Consider the following 26,086-nt stretch of genomic DNA (forward strand, 5'->3'; position numbering starts at 1 on the left):
AACAGTTGCTTGGTCGCAACACACCACGGTTAATTACCCAATCGATGAATATTCATTTTTAATCAACTCGATGTTAATGATGAACCGTGGACTTCTCTCTATGTTCTTTTGAAGAAGACGTATGCTGATAGCATTCCAATTGCAACCGTTCGAGGTCTCTGCGAGGACTATGTGAACACAAACATTCCCCAACATGCAGATGCTTATGTTGATATAATACCTGGTAACTTTTATTTTGTTTTCTATTATCTCAATAGAGTTAATTTTATAATTTTTTTTCATTCAAAACTACAATATTATATATCTTTAAGATTTAATAGAGTTTTATATTTATTTATTTTTGTTTCTCCATTTTTTGTGATCATACTTGTATATTTGATCATTCTTATTTGTTTTAGCTAATGAGATAAAAAATTTACACCAAGTAATCTTCGATGATGATTTAATTATGCGAAATACTACGTTCGACTATGACTCCTGGCCTAGCGACTCCAGTTTAGCCCTGGAAGATGGCGTACTTCTGGATCACTCCCCCTTCAGTGACCGAATCGTTAACGCCTGTCGCAAACTTGCAATTGTAAGTTTTTTTTCCTCTGTTTTTTCTCTCTTTTTTGCCTCTCTTTTATTTATTTTTGTTCTTATTGTTGTTTAAATAGGCTCTCATATTGTTACGTGTTCATGGAAAGCGGTTCATAAGAGCTGACCGACTGATCGATACTTTCCATCAAGGCAATTCGATTGGTCAACCTAATAGTAATCGGAATGATGTGTTCAATGCTCTCAACGTGGTAGCTGCTTCCGTATTGTGGAATGGTGATGAAAACTGGGTGGTAAAAAAATGGGTGGCCGATCACTATGACGAGGAAAACCCATTTAAGTATTGTTATTTTCAAGTGAAATTTGACGAATGATGTTTAGTATCTTTAATGGGTTATGTACTTTGAACTACTTTAAGTTTATTTGAGAGTTGAGAGACTGTTATTTGGAACTTGATGGTTATTTGAATTTGGTATTTTTAACTTAAAACTGGAATTTGTATTTGTAATATTGGATTTCGTATTAGTGTTGTATCGTAATAATTTTATATCCTTGAATTTTGTTTTGTGTTACGTTAAATTAAAATTTGCAGCTGTGAAAGAACAATATCAACAAATTAATTAAGGATGGACGTTGCTTCCCTGGACATGGTACAATTTCACTGGTATTATTTTCTATTTTGTTTTTATTTTTTCATATGTACTTTTCTTAAGATTTGTCCTGTTAAGTTGGTAGAACTAATTGAATATATACAAATTTTAGGAAACATATATAGCATAACCCTGTTAAATTTGTAAAATCTCATATGACTAATAATGTTCACTCAGAATATTTCAAAAGTTGACCAAATCTGTCCTACTCAATTCTAACAGCTGTAGTTGGCAACGAGTTCATCACAAGAACTTGGAAGGAGTATTCTCGTACCGTGTTCATGCTGTCGTATCTCAACAACCTGATTGATCCTTCCAGTTGGTTGCCATGGAACGATACATTCACACTTAGCACGTTATATTATGGGGACTACTTGAACATGGGTCCGGGTTCAAGCACCGCAAACCGGGTCACATGGCCGTGTTATCGGGTAATAACAAGTGCAAAGGAGACGGATCAGTTCACTGTGTCTTCTTTTCAGTATGACAAATGTGCCGTTTATGATTGGATTGAATTGACTCATGCCATATATAGTTGTAATTTAATTATAATGTTTTTTTTTAATGTTAATAATGGTGTAAACATTGGGATTTTTTAAATAAGATAAGATGCTTTCAATTTGAAATTTGCTTGAAATTAATGTTGACAATTCTTAGATGGGAATATGAAGAATATGTATCAGAGAGGAACTCAAAATGGTGCACCAACAACTGCACTTTTTAAATTTGTAAAAATAAGAGAAGATCTTGAGCATCTAAAATAAATCACACTAACTAATGGATATTTCATTCACAAGCAGTAAATAAAAGAGTAGATGATCTTTGTAAACCAATAAATTCATCTATAAGTTGAAAAGAAATTCAAAATAAGTATGAAATTTTACTTATGATCATTAAGAAAAAAAAGAAAAAGAAAAAGAAAAACAAATTGAGTTGGTCACGGCACTACACAACACGTGACCGAATTCACAGCACATCACGATTTTTCCATTCTACTTATGGGACATTGAAAACTGATAAAATATTTTTCAAGACTTATCTCATTTGGATCCAAAAGAAAATAGACTAGGTGCTTTTCACAATTTGATCTCCTTTATGTAAGAATAGAGTTTAATTAAGACAAATTAAAATCCTTCGCCTAGTATATATAAACATAATGTATAATGACAATTAGTAATGATTGTATGAGTTCGGAGTACAAAATCCTTTTCCCCTTAGCTCATGTGTAGCTAGTGACTTTGCCCTTAAGCATTTGTGTCAATTGCATAATATTTTTTTAATAATAGTGGATATACCACCGATTTCAGTCGAAACCATTAGAGCACCTGTTAAGATATTCAAAATGGAAACCTAGAACAAGTACTTAAAAGTGTTACATCAGTTATTTACAAAATGACCAGCACAACATAAAAAAAGCTAACGCCTTATACATATAAATTAAGATTTGTTCTAATAAGATTTAAATGAAAAATAAATTAAAAAATTAAAAAAAAAACAAGGGGAGGCATGCAAATATCATAGACAAATAAGCAGTGTGTTTCAAGTTTCAATAATGTGAGATTTTTTGGAGTAAAAATTAGGGTCAAGCCCTCATTTGATTAATTGAAGTGTGCTACAGAGGACAGAGCTCAAGTAACGACAAAATGAAACACAACAAAATGCTTGTAACTCGGTGCATTGACCGTGAAACTACCGGTGGTGGTCCATCGCCATATTAAATCATCCTTTCGTTGTGGCACGTACCAGCTGTGATAATTGCACACTCATGTATGCCTTAATTCCATTTGAGCCCGGTTTGACAGATTTGACCATGAATAAGTTTGCTACCGGCATTACCTCCTAGGCCTGCCGCAATTAATGTGATGTTCCATGCATGAGCGTAATGATTTGGTTTTTTAAGATACCACAACCCCAATTGTTGTAATGAGTCTTTTAGATGAAACTTTTACATAACTACTAGAAATATATATAAAATTTGGTCTAGAAGCACATGGACTGAAATTAACAAATATATGATAGGTTACACTCATATCGATCGGAATGATTTTCTGCAAAATTTCAAATGATTTCAATAGACATAATTTGATTTCAAGTTCGTTGATCAAAATGCTTCCGCTGATGAGATGATTTCAATGTCAATGAATTTTAAACATGGCACACATTTTGTTTAATTTACGACCATTCTGCTGCACAACTCTAAAATTTAAGGTTTTGGCACCTCAACTTTAGTTTCCTTAAGAACTCCTTAACTCAATCTACCGAACAACAGTTCCTTGGAAGGACTTAAGACCTCCCCTTAGACAAAAATTTTAAGCCCGCTCTCTCCTCTACTTAACGGATCGACCACCTTAGTGTCTCCTTAAGCCCTTTTTCATTATCTCCCTACCTTATTAAGGAGCTTAATGTCTAGATTCTGCAAGGGTTGTGATTAAAAGTTAAATTTTCGGAATTAATATCAGCCATTCAATTTTCAGATCACATACAGCAGAATTTTCTAAATTTTACTCTTCAACACTTAAGACCCCACTGTTCGCGCCACATAGGATCCCTAAAAACCTAAAACAATTCTGGCGCTCCATCTCTTCACTCCGCTAAAAAATAATTCTGGCGCTCCGTCTCTTCACCCCACTCCGCCCTTCTCTCTCTCTCTCTCTCTCTCTCTCTCTCTCGCGATCTCTACAGTTCGTATTCTGTCGCAACTTCGCCTCCTCCTCTCTCTCTTTCTACATTCGCACTCGCAAAATTGCAATCACAAGGTTAGTGTCCTCATTTCGAATCGCACTTACATATGATATTTGTTTAGCATGATGAAGTATTCAACTTCAATTTTAAAAACCAACTCCAGTGAAATTTGCCCTAAATTAACGAAATCTCTTCTTACTTTTCACACCATAGCAATAGCTTCACATGGCTGCTTCTGGAATCAAGCCTGGTTTTCCTGTAATTTTGCGAGAATTGGAACCTTCATCTCCAATTTTCAAGCATGGTCAATCCCTTAGAGTTACAGGAAGGTGAGTTAGAACACTCATCCCATTTAATCTTTCTTCATTTCATTTCCCTTTTCATGTATCAACATATCACCTTGTACCAGCATTGGTACCATACTGACCGGGCGGATGTGGCATTGATGTACCAGTATTGATATATTATAGTAATAATACTATTAGTTGTTTTATTAACATACCACCTTGCACCATCACTGATACTGTAAAGTGAATCACAGTTATGTATTGATTGGTACCGTTTGATTCCTTTTGTTCCATCCTCAGTCTGATTGGAAATTTGGGCAAATCCGGTCCTTGGTGAAATGGGGGCCCAGATTCAAACTCAAAATTTGGATTACTGTCGGGGATCCGAGGCATTGATGCACCAATATTGGTATATTAAGGTAATAATACTGTTAATTGTTTTTTATTATTTTGTCTAGGCTTGAATCTTATCAAGCTGAGACTGGAATTGCTGAGATTAGCGACGGAAATGTCAGTTTGAAAATCGTCACCCAGCATTTGATCAACCTCATTTTCTGTGCTGGCTCTTTGTACCAGTTCATTGGTGAACTGGTTATTGACTTTGATACCCAAGATGTATGACAGTACAAATGAATTTGATAATATTACTGAAGGTATATGTTTATAGCATTCCATAACATTATTTTACAAGAATTATTAATTTAGAGTATTATTCTTACTAACAAATAAGAATCTTACAAATATAGAGGAAATCAACATAATGGATTTGTGTGAAGAATTTGTTGCACCTGTCATCACTGATCGATGTGAAGGTACGATTGTTATCCCATCATGAAACATTTTAATAAAACAAAGTTGAGCCTCCTCTTGTCTGGTTTACCTGTATCCTTCCTGGTACGAGCTTGTATGCTTGCTGGTACAAAAACATAGTTTTAGCTTGTTGACAGAAAATTCTAGTGATCAACTTCAATTCCTTTTTTTTTCTTTTTTTTTATGTTCTGTGTGATTTTAATGCTTTTATGGGGATTTTGGTACCAGTTGGGTATTTCCTAACTTTGCCTTGTAACTTCTCTTTTGATCTTTTACAACTATGCATAGCACAGATTGGTCCATACTATGGATCAATATTTTCGTTGTACAGACCCAGAAAATTTACTAATTAGAAATTTCAGAAAAAAAAATAAAATGACACCAATATGTTGCAAAACTACTGATACTTGCTACAAACCAGGCTTTTGAAATCAATGATTGTACCAGCCACATACGTAAGTGAAATCAAGCCCCACACATACTGGTGTAGCATATGATCAAAACAGCCACTAAATAGAAAACAAATAGAAAAACATAGATCTAATTCAAATATGTTCAAACTGCTACATCTACATGTAGAGGACATTCATATGAATATAATGAAAAAGGAATTTCTCTATTTGGAATTTTCTGTGATTTATAATCGATTTTAGAAGTTCATCTTTTGAAATTGGGACTGGTTCAGGAAAATTGCTACCAGCCTGAAATTTGTCAGTTACAAAACCACCTGTTCATCATAGTCCCTGAGCCATAAAAATTCTGAAATTAATTAGGCATAAAGTTCAAGTATTGATGGTCATTTTCATATAAAGAACTCCAAATTTGGCCCAGCCAATTGCTCTCAGAAAAAATCACAAATCAGACTGTCAGAATAGAGAACTGCTGGTTCCTGAAATTTGTCAGTTACAAAACCACCTGTTCATCATAGTCCCTGAGCCATAAAAATTCATCCAAATTTTGCAATTTACCCAACGCCATAACCCATAGATCAAATTAAGGCGATACCACGCGGCAAATATCTCACAGGTAATTAACTTGTGACTACCTATTTAATTAAATATCTTAATCTTAATCTTAATCTTAACTATCATTACTAAACTATATAATTGGCAACATATATTGACTTTGTTTTAGATGTTCTCGGTCAAGTGAGTTATGCTCACCAAGTGAATTTCGTCGAATGGAGAGGTCGAGAACTTGTGCCTTCCGTTAAGATATATCTATTTCATCCGACGTGAGTAATAATAATAAACAATACTTACTAATTATAATTTGAATATTTCAAATCAAACATTAAAGGTTCACATAATTGCTTACAATGTTTTCAATGTTTAGAGGAACTGTCATTCCATTGTTGATGGTAGGCAAACCCTTCGAGAACAACCCGGGAGTCCTCCAAGCTATTGAACAAAAGTCTATTATTTTCGTCACTCGGGTGAAAGTACTTGTTGATACACCATGTATGTAACAAATTTATATCTTTTATGTTTATTTGAAATTTTAAAAACTAAATTTAAACTAAATAAATAAGAATATTTTACAGATAATCATTTGCTTGTCACGGATATTTCCACTGTCCATTTTAATCCCCAGATGTCAGCGTATTGAAATTACTTACTTTAGTACTTTTAGGTTGTTTGTTTTGTTTTAGCTTTGTATGTTTATGGTTTTTATTAGAGAATGTTATGTTTTTTTATTTCTATATTCAATTCAGAAATAATATCTTTGGTTTACATTCAGCGATATTTATTTTCTCTATTTTTTTATGAAAAAAAAAATTTAGTAAATTAGGTTTTCTACTACATAATTTGTTCCCGTTGCTGTGCACGGGCACGATTACTAGTTTAATTATTATATACCATTTGTTCTCTCTCCTACTTTGAACGGTTCCCTAGGCGTGCAAAGAGAAAGTTCATCTTCTACGTTTTTTTTATTATTATTATTTGAAACCCGTAGGTATTGCATATATTGAAAATAGTCTCACCCGATTACATCATTCCAAATAAAATTACAAATTAAACCTACAAGAAATTGAGATAGCAACGAAATCGTTATACGTACATAACCTAACCTCCGTACCAAATTCACCGGCAATGGTAGCAACGAAATCGTTCATTTGATGCAACAGATGATTTCGTGCCGAGATGCTCTACCTATAAAGATCTCATTTGACGGGTTTTCGTTGCCACAAGAGGCTTGGTGCTAATATGGATGAGATGGCGTTTGGCTTCTTTCTCTCTCACCTCCACCGTGCCAACGTCAGATCCGGTGCTTACCACAAAAGTTTTTTTTTTCTGTCTTTTATTTCTAAAATGGCGATCTTCTTTTCAACCATTATCAAAGTAGAACATGTTTTAATTTAGACATTAGAAAATTTGCACTACTGCTGCATTTACAAAAATAAACATTTCTCAGACGTAGCGCTTGTAGGACCTCTGTTCTCCATAGTTTATTATCTTTGTTTGATGTGATAATACCTCAAACATACAGAAATCTCTAGACATATTATAAATTTATAATTAGATACCCCGTAAACATTCGTAGTGTACAACAAACGTACATATAATATATAAAATGAATCTCGACTATAGATAAATAATTTCAGTTCCACCTTAAAATTAAGCTAGTAAATTGTTAATGAAATGACGACTAATAAGGATGAATTTTAAATCACAGATTAAGCTTTAGTTTTAGGCTTTTGACTGCAGAAGCGATTAGAGTTGATAGATCATGAGCTTCTCAACCTTTCATCCAGACCAATTTTGTAGGCCTCTAAGATTTCTACAAAATTTGGAATGTTAATTTGCAACTCCCTTAGCTTCTTACGAACTCGACCTGTCCACGTATGAAACTTGCTTACCTCCGTCTTTGCTCCTGGCAATCCGATCATTCGAACTGAAAAGATGGATACAAGCTAGAGATCAGTTTTCCAGAAACTTAATTACTCTTTGAAAAATAGTAATTAAAAGTAGGTCCAGTTGATTTAAAATGACAAAAATTGCAGCATCTTGGCATATTATGCTCGGTGATTGAGGTAAATTGGTTTTATGTAATAGATCATCAAGGAGGGTTTAACAAGAAGAATGCTTCAGTTTTGGAACCTCCAAATGAAATAGCTAGAATAAATTAAGAAAAAAGAAAAGACGATGATGTGCATACGATCAAACAAGTTGTGCTGTTTTATGTAGTTTCTCTGCTCGTATGCCATTGCACTGACAAAGAAGTGCGTGGATGATGCCACACTTCCCCAAATGTGTTGCACAAGTGCCCTCTCTTCTTTGTCTAGTACAATATCTGAATCTCCAATGCGTCTAAGATCATTGATAATGTCCTCTAAAATTACGACATTCTCATCTTGGCTCTTTTCATGAAGATTATGCTCATTTTTCCTTGTAGCTTTGTGATTCTCCAAAGGCACTAAAAATATAAGAACCGTTAATATTAATTAGTGTAATGGATGAACTCGACCTGTTTTACTCCTTTTTTCAAATATTTACGACTATCACTAGTTCACTACTATAGAATCATCAAGTAATCGGATACTTTATCTGTCATATTTTGTCTGTACATGTACATATAATGGAAACGTATATGAAGTAATACACAGATACCATGTTTATGTGGGCTTCGTAATATAGGTTGCTCTTGAAACACACTTCCAACAAAAAAACCTGAAAGTTCAAAAGCACACAGTTCTTTGCTATTCAATGCACAGTATTTAATTATTCCAATCAAGGATTGCCAAACCACTTTATGCTGGGGATTAATAATCTATACATTTTACTAGATAAATAAGCAACACTAATCACCTGTTTTTGGTAATTTCTAATCATTCGTTTGTAAAAGCATACTAAAGCCCCTTCGTTTGAATAAAATTCCAAAACAACAGAAGCAGAGGTGCATTCAGAAACAATTCCGGATATTCACAATACTCGTCTTTATTAAGGTACTCTAACAAGCATGGATTTGTAATTATGAATTCTGCAAATTAGATATGTCCAGAAATAACTTTAGTAGGAATAGAAAAGAAAGAACATGAAGCCCCTCATAAAGATTCATTCGCTCAAATTTACACGAATAAAACTTGAAAACCTTACCATCTTTTAAAAGAGTCAAGGCATGAACAGCTTCCCAGCCTACCTCCTTCCATCTTTTAAATTCTCTAATTCCAGTAAACGTGAAACAATTTGTAGTCCTTCGAAGGAGTGAATCAACAAGTAGAGCAATAGTGAGGCAATGGTCAACTTGAGAAATATAATCTGGTAAATTTTCATTTGAGACTTCACATTTCTCGGTCAATTCTTTTCGAAATGCAGCTGACTCGTGATCCTCATACTCATCACGGTATGCATAAATTTGTTCTGTAAAATGTGTCCCACCATTCTCCCACCAGTCTACCAAGGATAAGTTCTTCAAAATCCAACCTTTTATTTGTAGAAAATGTCTCTCTATGTCCACAATATCCTGATAAATCCTCTCGAGGTAGAGATTAAACAACTCATCAGAGAAAACATTCATCTCATCTGAAAAGGACCAAATAACAAATACAAATCAAATAATAATAATATAATAATTACATAAAATATATAATTGTAAGAGTTCGTCTTTCTAAAAAGATCCGATATCATTTAACAGAAGCTATTTGCCTAATGAACTAACCTTCAGCTCCAATTAAAGGTGCCGAAATACCATCCAATACTTGAACATAAGATCTCTCCTCGTCTTCGAGGGGAGGGAAAAATGCAAATGAAGAACATTTCAAATCTTTTGAAGCCAACATGAACTTGTGCTTGTAGAACATGTAGCTCTTCTCATTGCTCCCACGAATTACTGTTGCTATCTCATATCCTTCTCTTGTACCCATCAAAGGTGTAAGTTTGGAGACTGCTTAACAAAACAGGGATCAGTTCATTTAGACCAATTCGGTTTGGGCTCTTAATTAGTACAATGAACTACAAATGTTTCTTGAGATGAATATATCACGTGCAATGTAAAACAAGATTGATGGTTTGTTTTTGTTATTTGGAATATTGATTTTGAATCATAATTAAGGCAAGGGTAAGCCATCTACATTGCAAAATTGTAATATAGTTTGTTCTATACACAGATGACAAGTTCAGCCACTTTTTATTTTCGGCAATACTTCACCTTTCTAATCTTATACAAAAAAAAAAGAAAAAAAAAGGTTCAGAACTTCTAAACATAAAAGCATCACTCGTGAAATAGATCATGATCAATGTTTTTTGTTTGTCACCAATCTGAAGGTGATTCTACCATCATGCATGCGTATACGTAGGCTTTTTTCGACACTAGAAGCAAATACAAAACCGATAACCCCTAATGAAATTCAATACTATAGAATCCTTTTTTTTGTAATAAATTAACTTGCAATTCACATGTCCATTTTTGTGGTCCATAAAATACACATCAGCGTCATAAACATAGCCATTATCAGCAGATAAGGTAATTCTCTTATCACTTACCATCTTCAATATCCACCTTCAACAAATATTCTGACAAATCTGCCAAATGTGGATTGAGTTCCATGAGCTCTAATGCATTGTGAAGTGTTAGAAATAGGTTAACCCTCCCTGCAAATATCCTTGAATCGATATCCCCTGTCACTAAAACAAAATGACAAATCAGTCATGTAACTTTTAACAAGTGCAAAAGAAATAAGAGGTATCTACAAATAAGATGAGAAGCAAGAGATGAGAAAATAAACATAAGAAAAGCAAGAGAGATGAGAAGTACATAAAGCATGTGAAGCCCCAACATGGAAGGCCAAGATAGATCTTGTGTATTTTTTGATAAGTAGGTAGCGTCCTATTTCATTATCTGATGGGGGATCATACAAACGTTTTCGCTCCAACCAACACAGTTGATACAATATGTTCTTCAAGCATTGTTTCCTGTCTCTTGTTTTAATGCAAGCGCTCAAATCACAACTGAAAGTGCCTATCAATTCAGATCAGAGGTCCTTAATTTCCATTAGATATTATGAATAATAGAAAGGTTCCATATATAAGTGGTTTGAAAGTTGTTTTGGTTGGTCAAGCAATGCTGTACATAAACTATGTTGACCTAATTAAGCCATGTTATACTCTCCAATCGATATATAAATATAACAGGAAAACATACCTTCAGCCGAGGCAAATTCTTTGCTCGAAACAACATGAACTACATGTCTGAGCGCTTCCTCAAATAATCTCTCTTCAGCAGCAGTTGGAAGCAATGTGCTCTTGCTTAGTTTATTTATAATTTTATTAATATATGCAGTTCGGCCTTCTTTGGATTCCTTTGCATCCATGGCTCTGGTTGATGCCATTAAGAAAGTATCGGTTCATATATATATATGAGCTTTAATTATTTGATAGAGAGATCAGTACAACTTAATTTGGAGAATTTATTAATAGATATATATAATTAAACAAAGGTTGACGATACTTCGTCCACTGCAATCTACACGTACCAAATTGAATAATTTAATTTCAGGATTAATACCATATTTAGGAAAGGTCTGAATTTTTTTACTAACTTATTTTACACATTAATTTAATTAATTTTATAAACCTTAATTTTCATTTGTATGTACGTATAATTTAAGAAAACTAAAAATATAGATGTGTGTATAACTAAAAATATAGATGTGTGTGTGTACACACACACACACACACACACACATATATATATATATATATATATATATATATATATATATATATATATATATAGAGTTAGGCTGGGGTGCTATGGATAGCATAGTGGCCTCCCGTGCTACGGCTCAATATTCAAGTTTTCAAAATCCAAACGGTCGATCCGAACCGTTCATCTTATTCTCGATATTAATATCTGCTTGGAGACCAAATTTTATAATTTTTTGAATTTTTTTACTATTTATTAAGCCACTTTGAAAATCGCTAATCCAACGGTTTTACTGTTTTGTGCAGCCACCGTTGGATCAACAATTTTGTAAAATACTTAATAAATAGTAAAAAAATTCAGAAAAATGTAAAATTTGGTCTCCAAGCAGATATTAATATGGAGAATAAGATGAACGGTTCGGATCGACCGTTTGGATTTTGAAAACTCAAATATTGAGCCGTAGCATAGAGGCCTCTATGCTATCCATAGCACCCCAGCCTAACTCTATATATATATATATATATATATATATATATATATATATATATATATATATATATATATATATATATAGAGTACGGCTAACGCGCTTCCTCTAGCATATGGGCCGAAATGCTTCCGGTGAAAATTTGAAATTTCAAAATCCAAAAAGTCGATCTGAACCGTTCATCTTCTTCTCCATATTAATATCTGCTTGGAGATCAAATTTTACATTTTTCTGAAATTTTTTACTATTTATTAAGCCACTTTGAAAATCGCTGATCTAACGGTGGCTTAACAAAACAGTAAAACCATTGGATCAGCGATTTTCAAAGTGGCTTAATAAATAGTAAAAAATTTCAGAAAAATGTAAAATTTGGTCTCCAAGCAGATATTAATATGGAGAAGGAGATGAACGGTTCAGATCGACTTTTTGGATTTTGAAATTTCAAATTTCCACCGGAAGCATTTCGGCCCATATGCTAGAGGAAGCGCGTTAGCCGTACTCTATATATATATATATATATATATATATAGAGTTAAGCTGGGGTGCTATGGATAGCATAGTGGCCTCTATGCTACGGCTCAATATTCGAGTTTTCAAAATTCAAACGATCGATCCGAACCGTTCATCTTATTCTCCATATTAATATCTGGTTGGAGACCAAATTTTATAATTTTCTGAATTTTTTTACTATTTATTAAGCCACTTTAAAAATCGCTAATCCAACGGTTTTACTGTTTTGTGCAGCCACCGTTGGATCAACAATTTTGTAAAATACTTAATAAATAGTAAAAAAATTCAGAAAAATGTAAAATTTGGTCTCCAAGCAGATATTAATATGGAGAATAAGATGAACGGTTCGGATCGACCGTTTGAATTTTGAAAACTCGAATATTGAGCCGTAGCATAGAGGCCACTATGCTATCCATAGCACCCCAGTCTAACTCTATATATATATATATATATATATATATATATATATATATATATATATATATATTTATAGGGGGGATTACATATATACCACTCAAAAATATTGAAATTACGTATTTACCACTCTAAATTCTATAATTACGTATTTGTCATTCTAAATTCAAAGAACTCACATATTTATCCAATATAATTTTAGTAAAGAATTAATAGCACTCTCTCCTTAGACTCGTTCTCCTGTACATGGAATCTGAATCAGGCTTTGAATAACTTGCGCAACTGCTTGAATCAAAGAATATATTAACAAAAGCGGTTTTATTATCATCAAAGTCCGTAGGTCATACTACCTTTCATTAAAAAAAACCAAAATATACATTTAAAAGCCCATCATTCGTTGTTATTTCCTCTATTTCCCTTACAAACTAACCAATACCAGTAAATACCAGTATAGCTTTTAGATTCTCTTTTCATCTGATACACTCCTCTAAGCACATGCATGCAAGAATAAGATGTATTCCAACCTCTATATTTGAAAATTTTCTTCATAAACTCTCCAATCAACGGTTACCGGTGGACCAAACATTAAACAATAACTTGTCATGATTGAATTGTCAGTGTAAAAAATGCACTCCCCAATCCCTTTTTGTATTACAGCTTGAATTTTTTAGTGCCCTTGCTTGTACACTTAGGGGACAACATACTTGTTTATTTGCTGATTTAGGGAGCACCATACCGGTACAAATCATGTACCAATCTCCTGTACATTCAAATTATTCATATGATTATACTATACAAATCTCCTATGCATTATCTTGTATTGATTTTTATTAAATAATTATCCAGTTACTATGATTCACTCCATACATTGATTTAGACCATACTGGTACATATCTCAGTTCGTTCTTTTTTTTTTTTTTTTTAGAAACAATCCTTAAGCATATATTACAAACCAGAGAAACAAAAACTGTATTGTACTGGTGAAGGGAGAATAGTGATTTATAGCGATATGATCAAGATTAAGGAGCTTACTCGATTACGGGTAATTCTACTCCGATCTCCCATCTTGGTCTCTCTTCCTCTTCTTCGTATATCATCTCTATAGACTGATAGATTATTAGAATGATGTTGGAAAAGCAGGAGAGATGAGAAGGTTTTAGTCCACGGGAAGATAGAGTCACAATTTTGGCGCTAAAGAAAGGCGGGAAAAGTCATGCATCAAAGTGGGAGGAGGAAGCAAAATCATTAAGTTGTTAAATGCCACTAAAAGTAAAAATATTTTTATGGTTAGTAAAAAATTCTTACAAATAAAATTCAGACATGTAGTTTTGTGATGATCTCGAATATAATGACCATTTTTTAAATGCCCATTAGTTAGACAAATTTGGATATGAATTGCTAATTTCAGTCATTTTCAATTTTTTTTGTGACACGGCACAGAGATTTGTGGTATTTAGATACTTGTGTATCTCTAAATAACGAATTGCTAGTTGAATTAATTAGAATTTGGTCTCTAAGAACATCTTAATTTAGAGATCATGGGATACGGAGAGGATAGTAGTAAAATCATATCCATATCTTCTTTTTTTCTAGTATGAATAAAAATTAGATATTAGACAGATACGCATACAGATACATATCGGATCACATATTTGTGTAAAAAAAAAAATAATATTATTGATAAATACTAAAGTTCATAATATTTATCTAATTATAATAATGAAATACATAATTTTTTATAATATATTTTAAATTATAGGTATATATTTACTATTAGATACGGATATTTATATTCACATGAATATTCGAACAATAAATATCAATATGTAATTTTTCAAATAAGGATCGGATGTTATCAATTTCGTTCTCACCCCTACCTATATGTATACAAGAGAATTCCCCATGCAACATCAATGTACTTGTAATTCTCTGTTTTCTATTGAATTATACCTACCCACCTACCAATACTTTTCAAAAAAATAAAAAATAAATGGTTAAAAAAAGAGTTACATCTTTGGTCCTTGTTGTGGGCCGTAATTTAAGCCCGATTCCCAAGCTTGCAATTATTACAATTATTACTTTCTCAACTTGGGTCCTGCAAATTGCAATTCTTTAATTTAGTGCTGGCCCCAGTTTGAGTATCATTTATTTCCTTATGTCAGTATCGGTGGAGAGTTGACACACTTCTAACATTTATGGCTTTTAAAGTGTTACAGAAATTCAGTAATGAAGCTGTTGTACAAGAAATAATTAGCAAATATCTTTGAAAATATTAGGCAATGTCTCAACTTTTGCACCTATAATATTGACAATTTCATGTGAAATTAGACTTCAATTGACGGCCTAAAAAGGTTACTCCGTGGGGACCTCAATTAGTCATCCGCACCAACAAAAATTAATAAATAATCAACCGACTCACAAAAGAGTCGTCAAATTTCCAATGACTATATCACTAGATAGAAAAGGAATACTAAGTATTCTAAATTTCTAATCATATATATATATATATACAACCAAAAAGAGTCAATATTAATTTTCTCAATTAGCTTAATACCTAATTAATGTGCACGATTTTCAAACTCTCTAAGACTCTAACACACCCCTCAAATGTTTTATTGTTTTGGAAAAGCTTTCTCGCACTAGAGAGAAAACAGAAAAGATAATTGAATCCTCAAAATTGCTCAACTGGCATCAGACCATGTAATATCCAACTCATTACTCTGTGATTGCGGCACACCGAGCTGATCCCACACGGCTGGTGAAGCCATCACGACGTTCTCCACACACGGTGGTGCGTTGCCTTGCGCCACATCACATCCATTCACCGAATCACACTCTCCTACTACTCGCGCAGACACGCTATTCCCGTTGTTCGCATTGATAGTTATATTTCTCATACACCGGGACCCACCGTTATACCAGCCGGTAGACAACACGACCACCACGTCATCATCAGTGTACGTCTTGTTCTGGCACTTGGCAGTTGTGTTAGCAAAGCTAGTTTTGTACATGATTGCGGGTGTCGCGCTGGTGACAGGTGGCGAGCAGTGATATTGCAGATAAGTCTGACCGGCTTGACAACAGCTAGCAGCATTTCGTACCCGGCAGTAACCGCCTTTGCTTTCAATGAAACCGGAGGCATGGCACGTCCCAACGATTATACGAATGGTTGCTTGATTTAATTTGGGCAGCATGAGGATTGTAAGAATTGCTGCAAAAAGGAGATGGAGGAGAGGTAGAGAAATGGGCATGATAGATGGGAAAGGGATATGGATGCAAATGTAAATGTAAATGTAATATGTGGTGATAGCGATTCAGGTGTGAATAATTAATTTTGGACGGTTTCTGGTCATGAAAGGTCAGTTTGGGTCACATTTTTTTTTAATGGTAGATTGGTAGGTGTCATTTGTTATTATTTCCTTTTTGATGTAATGAATTGCTTTGTAATTCTGTGGGAATTTGTAATTCAAAATAATAAATAGGTTAATTTGCCCCTAGAAATCTTACAAATAAGTCCCAAATTGTTCATTAATTATGTAACTTCTGTAAATGATACGCGACCTATTCTCGTATTACTATTTTTTGACAGAATTCTTTTTTAATTTTGAAAATGTAAAAAAATTGATATTTTTTATATATTAAAGATAATTTTTTTTAATTATGTTCATATCACTAATTTCAGATTTCTAGTTCTAAATTATAAATATCACTACTTACATATTAAACCTGAGCTACACTACAATGATTGTATTTTAGAGCAAGAGATTGAGAATATTCTTATGTCTGAGTTCCTAATGACTAATGAGCAATTGTTTTTGCTTGCTTTGTTACATGATCCCATGCTGTGAGGTTAGTGCCACTAAATAACAGATTAAGTTGCTTTGTTAAATGATAGATATGGCATCCAAGCTATATTACCTCAGGCCTAGGAAAGGTTTCTGTCAGAAATTAAAAGAGGAAAAAAAACGGGGGAAAAGAGTAGGCGACTAAATTGCTTAATTGTGTGAAATTGTTTCCGGCACCGTTGCATATGTTAGACTATTGACAAGATAAGTATGACGTAGTGAGCGGCTACATGCACACCCGCCAGCATTTTGTCAGGTACCTGGCACCGTGTTTTATCAGACTGGTTTAATAGATTATTATATCAGTAGTGTAATTAATTTTTGAAAAAAGATCGTGCAACACAATTTACAGAATTTTTTTACCCCTAAAAAAAATTAAGGAGAAAACCGAGCCCCATCTTATTACTAAAAAAGTTTAAAGAAAATAATAGAAAATGGAATCCCAACTGTGCCGTACTTCACAGTTCACACGGTATGGATTCTCCCTAGTGGGATCCAGGGGCAAATTTGTGATATTATATCTATTTTCCACATAAATCAGAAAAGAAATAAATATTACAAAGTTACAACTTCCAATCAACAAACTTTCTTTTTCGCTCAGTGCGGATTGTGGAGTACACTGAGGAAAGGACCAAACCCACATGTTGTCCCTGTTCTTAAATCTCTTTACTTGTCTCTGCTATTTGGTTCTGGTGTAGTATATATTCCCCGAATACAATTTAGTGAATTTGGAAAATCAGCTCATTAATTATCCTAGTATCATCCTAAATCGCACCCCAAACCTCGCAATGAACACCATTAAGCATCAGACCAAGTAATGGGCACTTCCTGCTCACTGGTCGGTATACCGAGCGCATCCCAAACCGCCGGTGAAGCATTAATCACATTAGGAGGGCATGGCGGTTCGTAATTCTGATCAGTCGTGCAACCATTAATCGAATCACACTCATCTACTACCTTTGCCAGCACCGACTTACCATTGCCGTTTAATCTTATCTCCTTTAGACACCGGTTTCCACCGTCATACCAACCGGTAGATAGCGCAACTACCAGTTCAGTGTCATTGTGGTAATTACCTAAGAACAGAAAAAAAAAATTAATATTTTACTAACAAAACTGATTGAATAAGTTGTATTTCTATAAACTACATTTGACTATAGCAGCATGTAAATAGAACACGATATTGGAACACAACATACCGTCGCACTCAGCCGGAGCCCCACCATCACTGCCTTGGGAGAAGCTCCCGATATCCAGCTTGGCATTGGTGGTGTCGGTGACAGGAGGAGAGCAGCGATACTGGGCATACAGTTCGCCGGCCTGGCAGCAGTCAGCGTAGTTCTGGGTGGTGCAAAACCCAGCCTTGCCGGTGAGGAAGCTGCTTGCGTGACATGTGCCGACCAGTATGCGTATAGCTGCTCTGTTGAGGCTTGGAAGGGAGAGAAAGATGAGCAGAGAGGATAGAAGGATGAGGGAATTAGAGTTTCTCCAAATCATGATGTGATTTGGAGAGTCAAAATTGATGAGAAAAATTGGGAGAGTAGGTGTGGTGGATGTTAGTACATACTGTGGTGGATAATAGTAGAAAGAGGGACGAATGGGACATGGTGACTTGGGAAGACTATACTGTTGACTTCATCCCCTGTTCGGTCTCCAATTGAAAATGGGTATGAAGACAGAAAATTGAACTAAAAAAATACTGTTTTCATGAGAAAAAAAAATTCAGTTAAATTAATTTTTTTTTTTTTAACACAAAAACAGTAACGCAACCGAACAACCTCAACGAACAAATTTGTGGGAATATCCACCTGAACTACTTTTTCTTTTCTCAATTATATGCCCGTACGTATGTCCGTCTTTTACAATGGTGGAAGACTTCATCTCATCCATGCTTTTCAACTGTTCAATTTGAAAATTAAGTAGTTTTTGGTTTAATGGCGAAGTAAAATGGTTATTATGTGAAATGTAATAGATTCGAAATTTATATAGAAAAAATTATTTATTGTAATAACAAAAATATTAAATAATTAGACAATTTACTTGACAAAATGTGATACTGTAATATTTTGATATCATTTTTTTTTCAAAATAGATATAGTATCCTAGAATTTGAATAGTTTAGAAGAACTATGATATTTTTTTTATTTACTCAGAAGTGACTTTTGAACTGAGATCAATAACTCAGATTCAATTTTTTTTCTAATAATACACAGATAAATATTTTAATTTTTCTTACAACTACAAAAATTTCAGTTTGAAAAATGTTGATCCGGATTATTTGTGACAGTCTTTCTAATAAATTCAATTATATAGTATTCCATTTATTTCAAAGAAATATAAATATATTTCTAATATTTCAATACAAAATAAATAAATCATAACATTTTCTATTTAATTAAAAAAACAAATCTGAAGAACAATTTTTCAGAATCCCAAATCTGAAAAATATTTGGGAAATATTTCCAAAAAAAATTCTCTGTATCAGGAAAATAATTATCCGATTTGAGCAGATTTAGAAATAAGTTGAATTTGGATGTGGATTTTGAAATTTTAAAAAAAAAGTTAGATATTAATAAAAATTTCGCTAAATTACCTCATGTCTAGGAAAGGTTGTTGTCAGGAAAAAAAAAAAAAAAAATTAGGCGAGGGGTGTGTTTGCGTATCCTCTGAGATATCTCAACTTCTGCGTGACCGGCGTTTACTGAATAAGAACGGGGATAGTGGAGGCCTGGAGGGGGCGTATTATTTGTGCTTTAAGATTCGTGCAGAACGTCTTTCAGAAAAACCTCGAGTTTGAGATATCTCAGGAGATTCGAATTAAATTGGTGACTTGTGTTGTGTGAAATTGTTTCATGCACTGCTGCACTTATTAGACTATTGACGAGATAAGTTTGAGGTGTCACACGGCCACCAACATTTTGTCAGGTAACGGATGCACCCGGAACTGATTTTATAGAATATTATATTAGTAGTTTAATTATCTTTTGAAAAAAATATCTTGCAATACAATTTAGAGAAAAATTGAAGAAAATCAACCCTTATATTACTAAAAAAATTAAAAGAAAATAATAGTAGCCCATGACTATGTCCAGCAATTTTTTATTTTTAGAAATATATAAAATATTTTGTTAGTAAAGAGATGAACTGAGCTATATTGGTCCGAATTCAAACTCAAATTTGGATTAATTTAGAGGAACCGTACCCGAAGGTCTATGGATCAGTGTTGTAAAAAACGCCCGTGACGGTCGATTAATCCGTGACGGTGGCCAAACCGTCACGCATATCCTTAACGGAAGCATGTTTGTGGTGGGACCCGATTAATCAGACGTTTTTTTCGATTAATCAGTTGTTTTACCGATTAATCAGCCGTTTTACCGATTAATCGGCCGATTATTTCCGTTTATTTCCGTTTATCTCAATCTTTTTCAGTAATTTTTTTTCACATTGATTTTTTTTTTATGTGATAGTGTGTGATAATAAGTTTTATAAATCATGTATTGCAGTTTTGTTTGTGCTTGAACATACGTTCAATATTTTTTATATATGTTTTTTTTTCTTACTTAATTTAAAATTAATTAATTCTTCTTCTATTTATTTATCATATATTTTTCTTACTAATTACTGATGTAATTTTTTCAATTAGTACGACATATTTATTTATGAAATTAAGTTGTTATTATAAATTAAATTTAGTGATTTTATATTAGAATATTTCATTTCTTTCACATAATATGTTATTAGTATTTGAAAAAAGTTTAACTCTATAATTTATTTTTTCATTAAATAAATGTGTTACTGACTCATGTAAAGTGCTTGTGCGTTAAAAAAAAAGTGTAATATCATGTTATAATAATAAAATTGAGTTAAATTAAGTTAATTTGATAAGTTTAATGAGTTAAATAAATTATTTTTAATAAATTATGATATACAAAAATTTAATAAAAACATTAAATTATTCGTATAATTTCGATTAATCGGCCGCACCGATTAATCAATTGACGGTACTCTGTCCGTCCGATGACCACATACCGTTCTTGTACGGCAATAAAATTACCTTTCCCTTTCCTCCCCATTCACCCGCCTCCTATTCTCTCCCCTGATTGTACGGCAATAAAATTACCAAATTAACCCTAGATCTGTTCTAATACGTGTCGGCGAGCAAGTGAATACATTCATTGAGTCGTGAGCTCAGTCCGATTCAACCTTTCCTCAATGATCGGACAGGGGGCCTAACCTAGCCGGTTGCCTCGGCCGCTTTCGAATCTGCTTCATGTCGGCATCTTTGTAGGGGGGGGTTTCTGCCTCTCATTCGGAAAGCTTGAATCCAACTGAGCTCACGATTTCTAATATTGAGTTTAGGGTTTAGCATTTAGGTCATAAATGTGGGCATTCTATTAGGGTATATCTCAAATTATGCATTTTTGGGCTGATCTGTTCATATAAATTGGGATGTCATGCTAGTTGTTGAGATTTTTCCATCAGTTTTTATTGGATTCACATTAGTAGTCATACCAGAGTCACCTAGATGGCTCGTGATGCAAAACCGGGCTGATGAAGCCCGGTTTGTGTTGATCAAGATAATAGGTTCTGAAGAGGAAGCGACCGAGAGGTTGGCCGAGACAGAGGTGGTTGCGGTGCTTAAAAGGATGCTCATTACCAGGTTGGGAATCCAGTGCTTTCAGCAGATAACGGGTATAGATTCGACTGTGTATTACAGTCCGACAATACTCAGAACATCTGGTATACAATCTGATAACACACTTCTCGCAGCAACAGTTACAGTTGGGTTCATGAAATCCTTATTTATATTTATTGCAATTCTTCTTATAGATCGTGTCGGGAGAAGACCACTATTGTGACAATTTGCTAGTTTGTTTTACCAAATTCTCTCTATTTACCTGTCAAAGGATTGGTTTTTACACCAACCGGGATCGCTGTAGCCATAGCAACTGTTTGTGAAATGTTGCATTTTTTTTTTCAATTGGCATGACCCCCATATCTTAGGTGATGGGATCTGAGTCTCTGAGATTTATCCTCGGAGAGTGCGGGTCCAGGCGGCAGCACTTGGATCGGTTGCCAACCAGGTTAATTAGTAGCGGTCTGTCATTTCTGTCTATCTGCGATGCCATTTCTGTAGCTGGTGCATTCTGTAATTTTGGGATTTTGTCAGCACTTTCGGTGGTATTTATGTATCAATACGTGCGAGAGACGAGAGACGAGAGACGAGAGACAAAAACTTGGAGCAGATTGAGGCGTTGTTTGGTGATGAAAATGGGGGATGGGAAGGAAAAGAGATGAAGCTTGGTTATGTAAAGTTTTAAGGCATACTTAACAAAGGACTTCAGTATTGATCACGAGCTGATTCACTCACACGACCATTTTTTTTATTTGTTCATTTTTGGGTGCTTGAAGGTGGAAATAGGAGAAGTAGAAACGAACAAAATAAAATTAATGTCTTTGTTTTTCAGACTTGCCTGCATTTCAAAAAATTACATATCCATGGAATATAATTTTGTACAATGGATATACATAAATGTCAAAGTTGAGCTGTGGTAAAGAAGCAACATTCAAAAAACACAACCAATTATTTTCAAAAAAGAGGGATTTATATGTAAAGAATAGACATATTTTGTTGAGGAAACATGTCAAGTACTTGAGCACACTTTGTGAATAGTGAAGTGTTTTGCGTTTTGCATTTGGATATAGATTCCATATGTTGTCTATACATTTGTTTACTGCATGTCTCTGGATACAACAATTTACTGATGAAGTAACAACTAAAGTCAAGGGAGAACGCATTTGTGAAAATCTCCGGGAAGGAGAGCGAACCGAGCGTTGCAGCTGGAGAAACATGACTGAAGCTATTGTAACAAGATTTAAATATAATAGCATAATTGTTTCTTTTTATATTACTAATTTACTATTAGTCAGTATTTTTAATTGATTTAATTGATAAATGGGTATAATTATAATATGGCAAAGTCATTTTTAGATGAAGAAATAACTAATTTTGATGTTTTGATGGACTTATATCTAAATTTCTCATTTTTTTTTATTATCGGGATTGGTGTATTATTCTTTTATTTAAACCGAAACGGACAAACGGTCCTATTAAGAGAAATTAACATCACAATGACATTTCGACAAAATGAATTAATAATCAATTATCCAAGTTAAATTTCAATTTTCACATTACAACAATTTTACTTTACTTTGGAAATTAAATTGATGAATTAATTTTGAAAATTTCATAGTTTAACAATTCTCGCAATTCAATTTTTGCAACGGCAACATAATATGATATTAGTAAAACAAATAATAATAATAATAATTTGAGGTGGATCCCGCAAATTTGCTCCTTGACAATGAAACCAACCGTGTAGACTTCCTCTCCCTTACCTCCCCATTCATCCCTGCCCCTGCTTCTACGGCCATCAAATTACCAAATTAACCCTCAATCTGTCCCAATTTTTCTTATTAATTTCAATTCTCCAAATCACATCATCAGCTGTGCCTGTGCATCAAACTATGCAGAACTCTAATTCCCTAATCCTTCTGTCCTCTCTGCTTATCTCTCTCTCCCTTCCTAGCCTCAACAGAGCAGCCATACGCATACTCGTCGGCACGTGCCACTCAAGCGGCTTCCTCACCGGCAAGGCCGGGTTCTGCACCACCCAGAACTACGCCGATTGTTGCCAGACCGGCCAATTGTATAACCAATACCGCTGCTCTCCTCCTGTCACCAACACCACCAATGCCTTGTTGGATGTCGGGGGCTTCTCCCAAGGCAGCGATGGTGGGGCCCCGGCCGAGTGTGACGGTACATTGCGTACCAATATTGTTTTTGTTGCTTATTCAATCAGCTTTGTTAGATACCAAAAAAAAAAAAAAAAAAAATCAGCTTTGTTAGTAAATGATTAAAAAAAATTGTTCTTACTTCTTAGGTAACTATCACGAGGACACTGAACTGGTAGTTGCGCTACCTACCGGTTGGTATGACGGTGGAAGCCGGTGTCTAAAGAAGATAATAATAAATGGCAACGGGAAGTCGGTGCTGGCAAAGGTGGTGGATGAGTGTGATTCGGTTAATGGTTGCACAGCTGATCAGAATTACGAACCGCCATGTCCCCCTAACGTGATTAATGCTTCGCCGGGGGTCTGGAATGCGCTCGGTATACCGACCAGTAAAATGGAAGTGCCTATTACTTGGTCTGATGCTTAACAAGGTTCTATGCTTCATGTAGAATTAGGATGATGCTAATGAGTTTATTTTCTAAATTCATTCAATTGTATTAGGAGAATATATATATACTAATAGCAGTGAGCAGTAAAGAGATTATAGAACAGTGAAAGTATGTGGATCTGGATTGCTCGTTTCCTTGATGCACTCCACAATCTACAATGAGACACTACGAGGTGTCTCCGAAAAGTAACAAGTGTTTTTTCAGGGTCTATGAGCGAGTAAGCTGTAAATTTGTAATCTCTTCTCTGACTTATGAGCAAAATAGAGTCGTAAAAAGTCACAAGTTTGCCCTTGGTCCCACCAGTGAGTCAGTGAGAACCCATACCGTGTTAACTGTGAAGTACGGCTGTATGGGTGGGCCCGGATCCTCTGAACTCGTAAGATCTCCGAAATTTTTATTAATAAGAAATATAATAAAAAAATATTCAGATTAGAGAATGCTTTTCGTTTTTTTTCAGATATAGGGAAAACGTTTTTAAATATCGCGGCCAATGGCCGTTGTGGTTTATCACGGCCATACTTAGTGCCTTATTAATCGTTCTAACTACATTAACCATTCTAATTGAACCAGAGAAAAAACCGGAAAAAAACCCTGTCCGTTATGAATAGAAACGGCCAGCGCGGAAAAAAAAAAAATTACTGTCCGCAATAGATAGTAACAGCCAGCGGAAAAAAAAAAAATTCTGAAAATGCTGTCCGTGATGGATAGCAACGGCCAGCAAAAATATTCTGTTATCTTAGGTGATTGTTTCCGTGATACGACTTTGGTCCACCCGTCGGTCACATGACACACGATATGTCTGTCTCGCTTTTCCAGGAATCAGCTTTAACAGACTCCTGTCAGTAATTTTTAAAGGGAGAACTTTTTGTCCAAAAGACTTTGGACAAAGCCTTATTCAACGTTATGTCCTGCACCGTCCGATCTGCATCAAAATGTGCGCGAACGCTTTATATATCAGAGTTTATGCGTTCACAAGGATCTTAAAGCAAATCGCACGCTTTAGAAAGAATTTGGATGAAAACTATCCATAGAACATATGGACGAAATCTGATCTCTTTCATAATCCGTCAATAAAGAATTTCGCTTGATTTTCTCTCTCTCGCACTCTCCAGTGTGTACTCTTTGATTTTCAATTTAGTAATTTACAGTAGAAGCTGAAGCTCACTGTAAAAAAATAGTGTAAAGTTCGCTGAGTGGCATTCCGAAAGCTGTCCAGTTTTTCGCTGGCCGTTGCTATCCATCACGGACAGCATTTTTGGAATTTTTTTTTTTTGCTGGCCGTTGCTATCCATCGCGGACAGCAATTTTTTTTTTTTTTTTTTTTTTCGCGCTGGCCGTTTCTATCCATAACGGACAGGGTTTTTTTTTCCGGTTTTTTCTCTGGTTCAATTAGAATTGTTAATGTAGTTAAAACGGTTAATAAGGCACTAAGTATGGCCGTGATAAGCCACAACGGCCAGCGGCCGCGATATTTAAAAACGTTTTCCTTATATCTGAAAAAAAACGAAAAGTGTTCTCTAATCTGGATATTTTTTTATTATATTTTCTATTAATAAAAATTTCGGCGTAAGATCTTGTTTGGATGGAGAGTAGAAGAAGGGAGAGAATGAAAAGAAAATAAAAATCCGTGGACAAAATTATGTCATAAATAAAGAATACGTAAAGGTTTAATCTTTAATCATTACAATTAATAGAATTAGTTTTTTTTCAAATTCAGAGTGTAACGGATGAAAATAAATTTTGTTGCAAATATATTTTAAAAAATAATACAAATGTCAAATACTATATCTTACTTATATAATTTTCATACAAATTTTTTTCACAATCCTTTAACAGTCGAATTTCACATTAATCTTCTAAATTATAATCAATCAAACAAGAAATAAACTAGAAAAGAAAGTTAAAATTATTTTTTCTCATTAATCATTCAAACGCGAAAAAGTTAAATATATTAATCTTCATTTATATTCCATTC

The 26,086-nt window shown here is 34.2% G+C and overlaps 3 protein-coding genes, 1 long non-coding RNA gene and 2 pseudogenes across 5 annotated transcripts; 4 read left to right on the forward strand and 2 right to left on the reverse strand.

The window, feature by feature from the left end:
• The first annotated feature begins 3,649 nt into the window (after nucleotides 1-3,649).
• LOC144556480 (CST complex subunit TEN1-like) lies at nucleotides 3,650-4,913 on the forward strand. The gene is made up of 2 exons (XM_078304835.1): nucleotides 3,650-4,198; nucleotides 4,615-4,913. The coding sequence occupies exons 1-2, from the start codon at nucleotides 4,095-4,097 to the stop codon at nucleotides 4,775-4,777; spliced, it is 267 nt and encodes an 88-aa protein (XP_078160961.1). The 5' UTR covers nucleotides 3,650-4,094; the 3' UTR covers nucleotides 4,778-4,913.
• A 440-nt stretch (nucleotides 4,914-5,353) lies between these two features.
• On the forward strand, nucleotides 5,354-6,419 carry LOC144556482 (uncharacterized). Its single transcript, XR_013512465.1, has 3 exons — nucleotides 5,354-5,992; nucleotides 6,101-6,200; nucleotides 6,302-6,419. It is a non-coding gene; the product is annotated as an uncharacterized LOC144556482 (long non-coding RNA).
• Nucleotides 6,420-15,632: 9,213 nt separating this feature from the next.
• On the reverse strand, nucleotides 15,633-16,308 carry LOC144556479 (kiwellin-1 pseudogene; annotated as a pseudogene). The gene has a single exon (XR_013512463.1). The product of XR_013512463.1 is annotated as a kiwellin-1 pseudogene (transcript).
• Nucleotides 16,309-17,318: 1,010 nt separating this feature from the next.
• On the reverse strand, nucleotides 17,319-18,432 carry LOC144556476 (putative ripening-related protein 1). Its single transcript, XM_078304833.1, has 2 exons — nucleotides 18,067-18,432; nucleotides 17,319-17,943 (listed from the first exon to the last, which is right to left on the reverse strand). Exons 1-2 carry the CDS (start codon nucleotides 18,362-18,364, stop codon nucleotides 17,666-17,668), a joined length of 576 nt encoding a protein of 191 aa, XP_078160959.1. The 5' UTR covers nucleotides 18,365-18,432; the 3' UTR covers nucleotides 17,319-17,665.
• A 2,452-nt stretch (nucleotides 18,433-20,884) lies between these two features.
• On the forward strand, nucleotides 20,885-22,812 carry LOC144557109 (putative polyol transporter 4 pseudogene; annotated as a pseudogene).
• A 462-nt stretch (nucleotides 22,813-23,274) lies between these two features.
• Nucleotides 23,275-24,324, forward strand: LOC144556478 (kiwellin-1-like). The gene is made up of 2 exons (XM_078304834.1): nucleotides 23,275-23,687; nucleotides 23,812-24,324. Exons 1-2 carry the CDS (start codon nucleotides 23,396-23,398, stop codon nucleotides 24,087-24,089), a joined length of 570 nt encoding a protein of 189 aa, XP_078160960.1. The 5' UTR covers nucleotides 23,275-23,395; the 3' UTR covers nucleotides 24,090-24,324.
• The last annotated feature ends 1,762 nt before the right edge of the window (nucleotides 24,325-26,086 follow it).

Source organism: Carex rostrata, chromosome 7 (assembly GCF_964058835.1).
Source record: "Carex rostrata chromosome 7, lpCarRost1.2, whole genome shotgun sequence".
NCBI lineage: Eukaryota > Viridiplantae > Streptophyta > Magnoliopsida > Poales > Cyperaceae > Carex > Carex rostrata.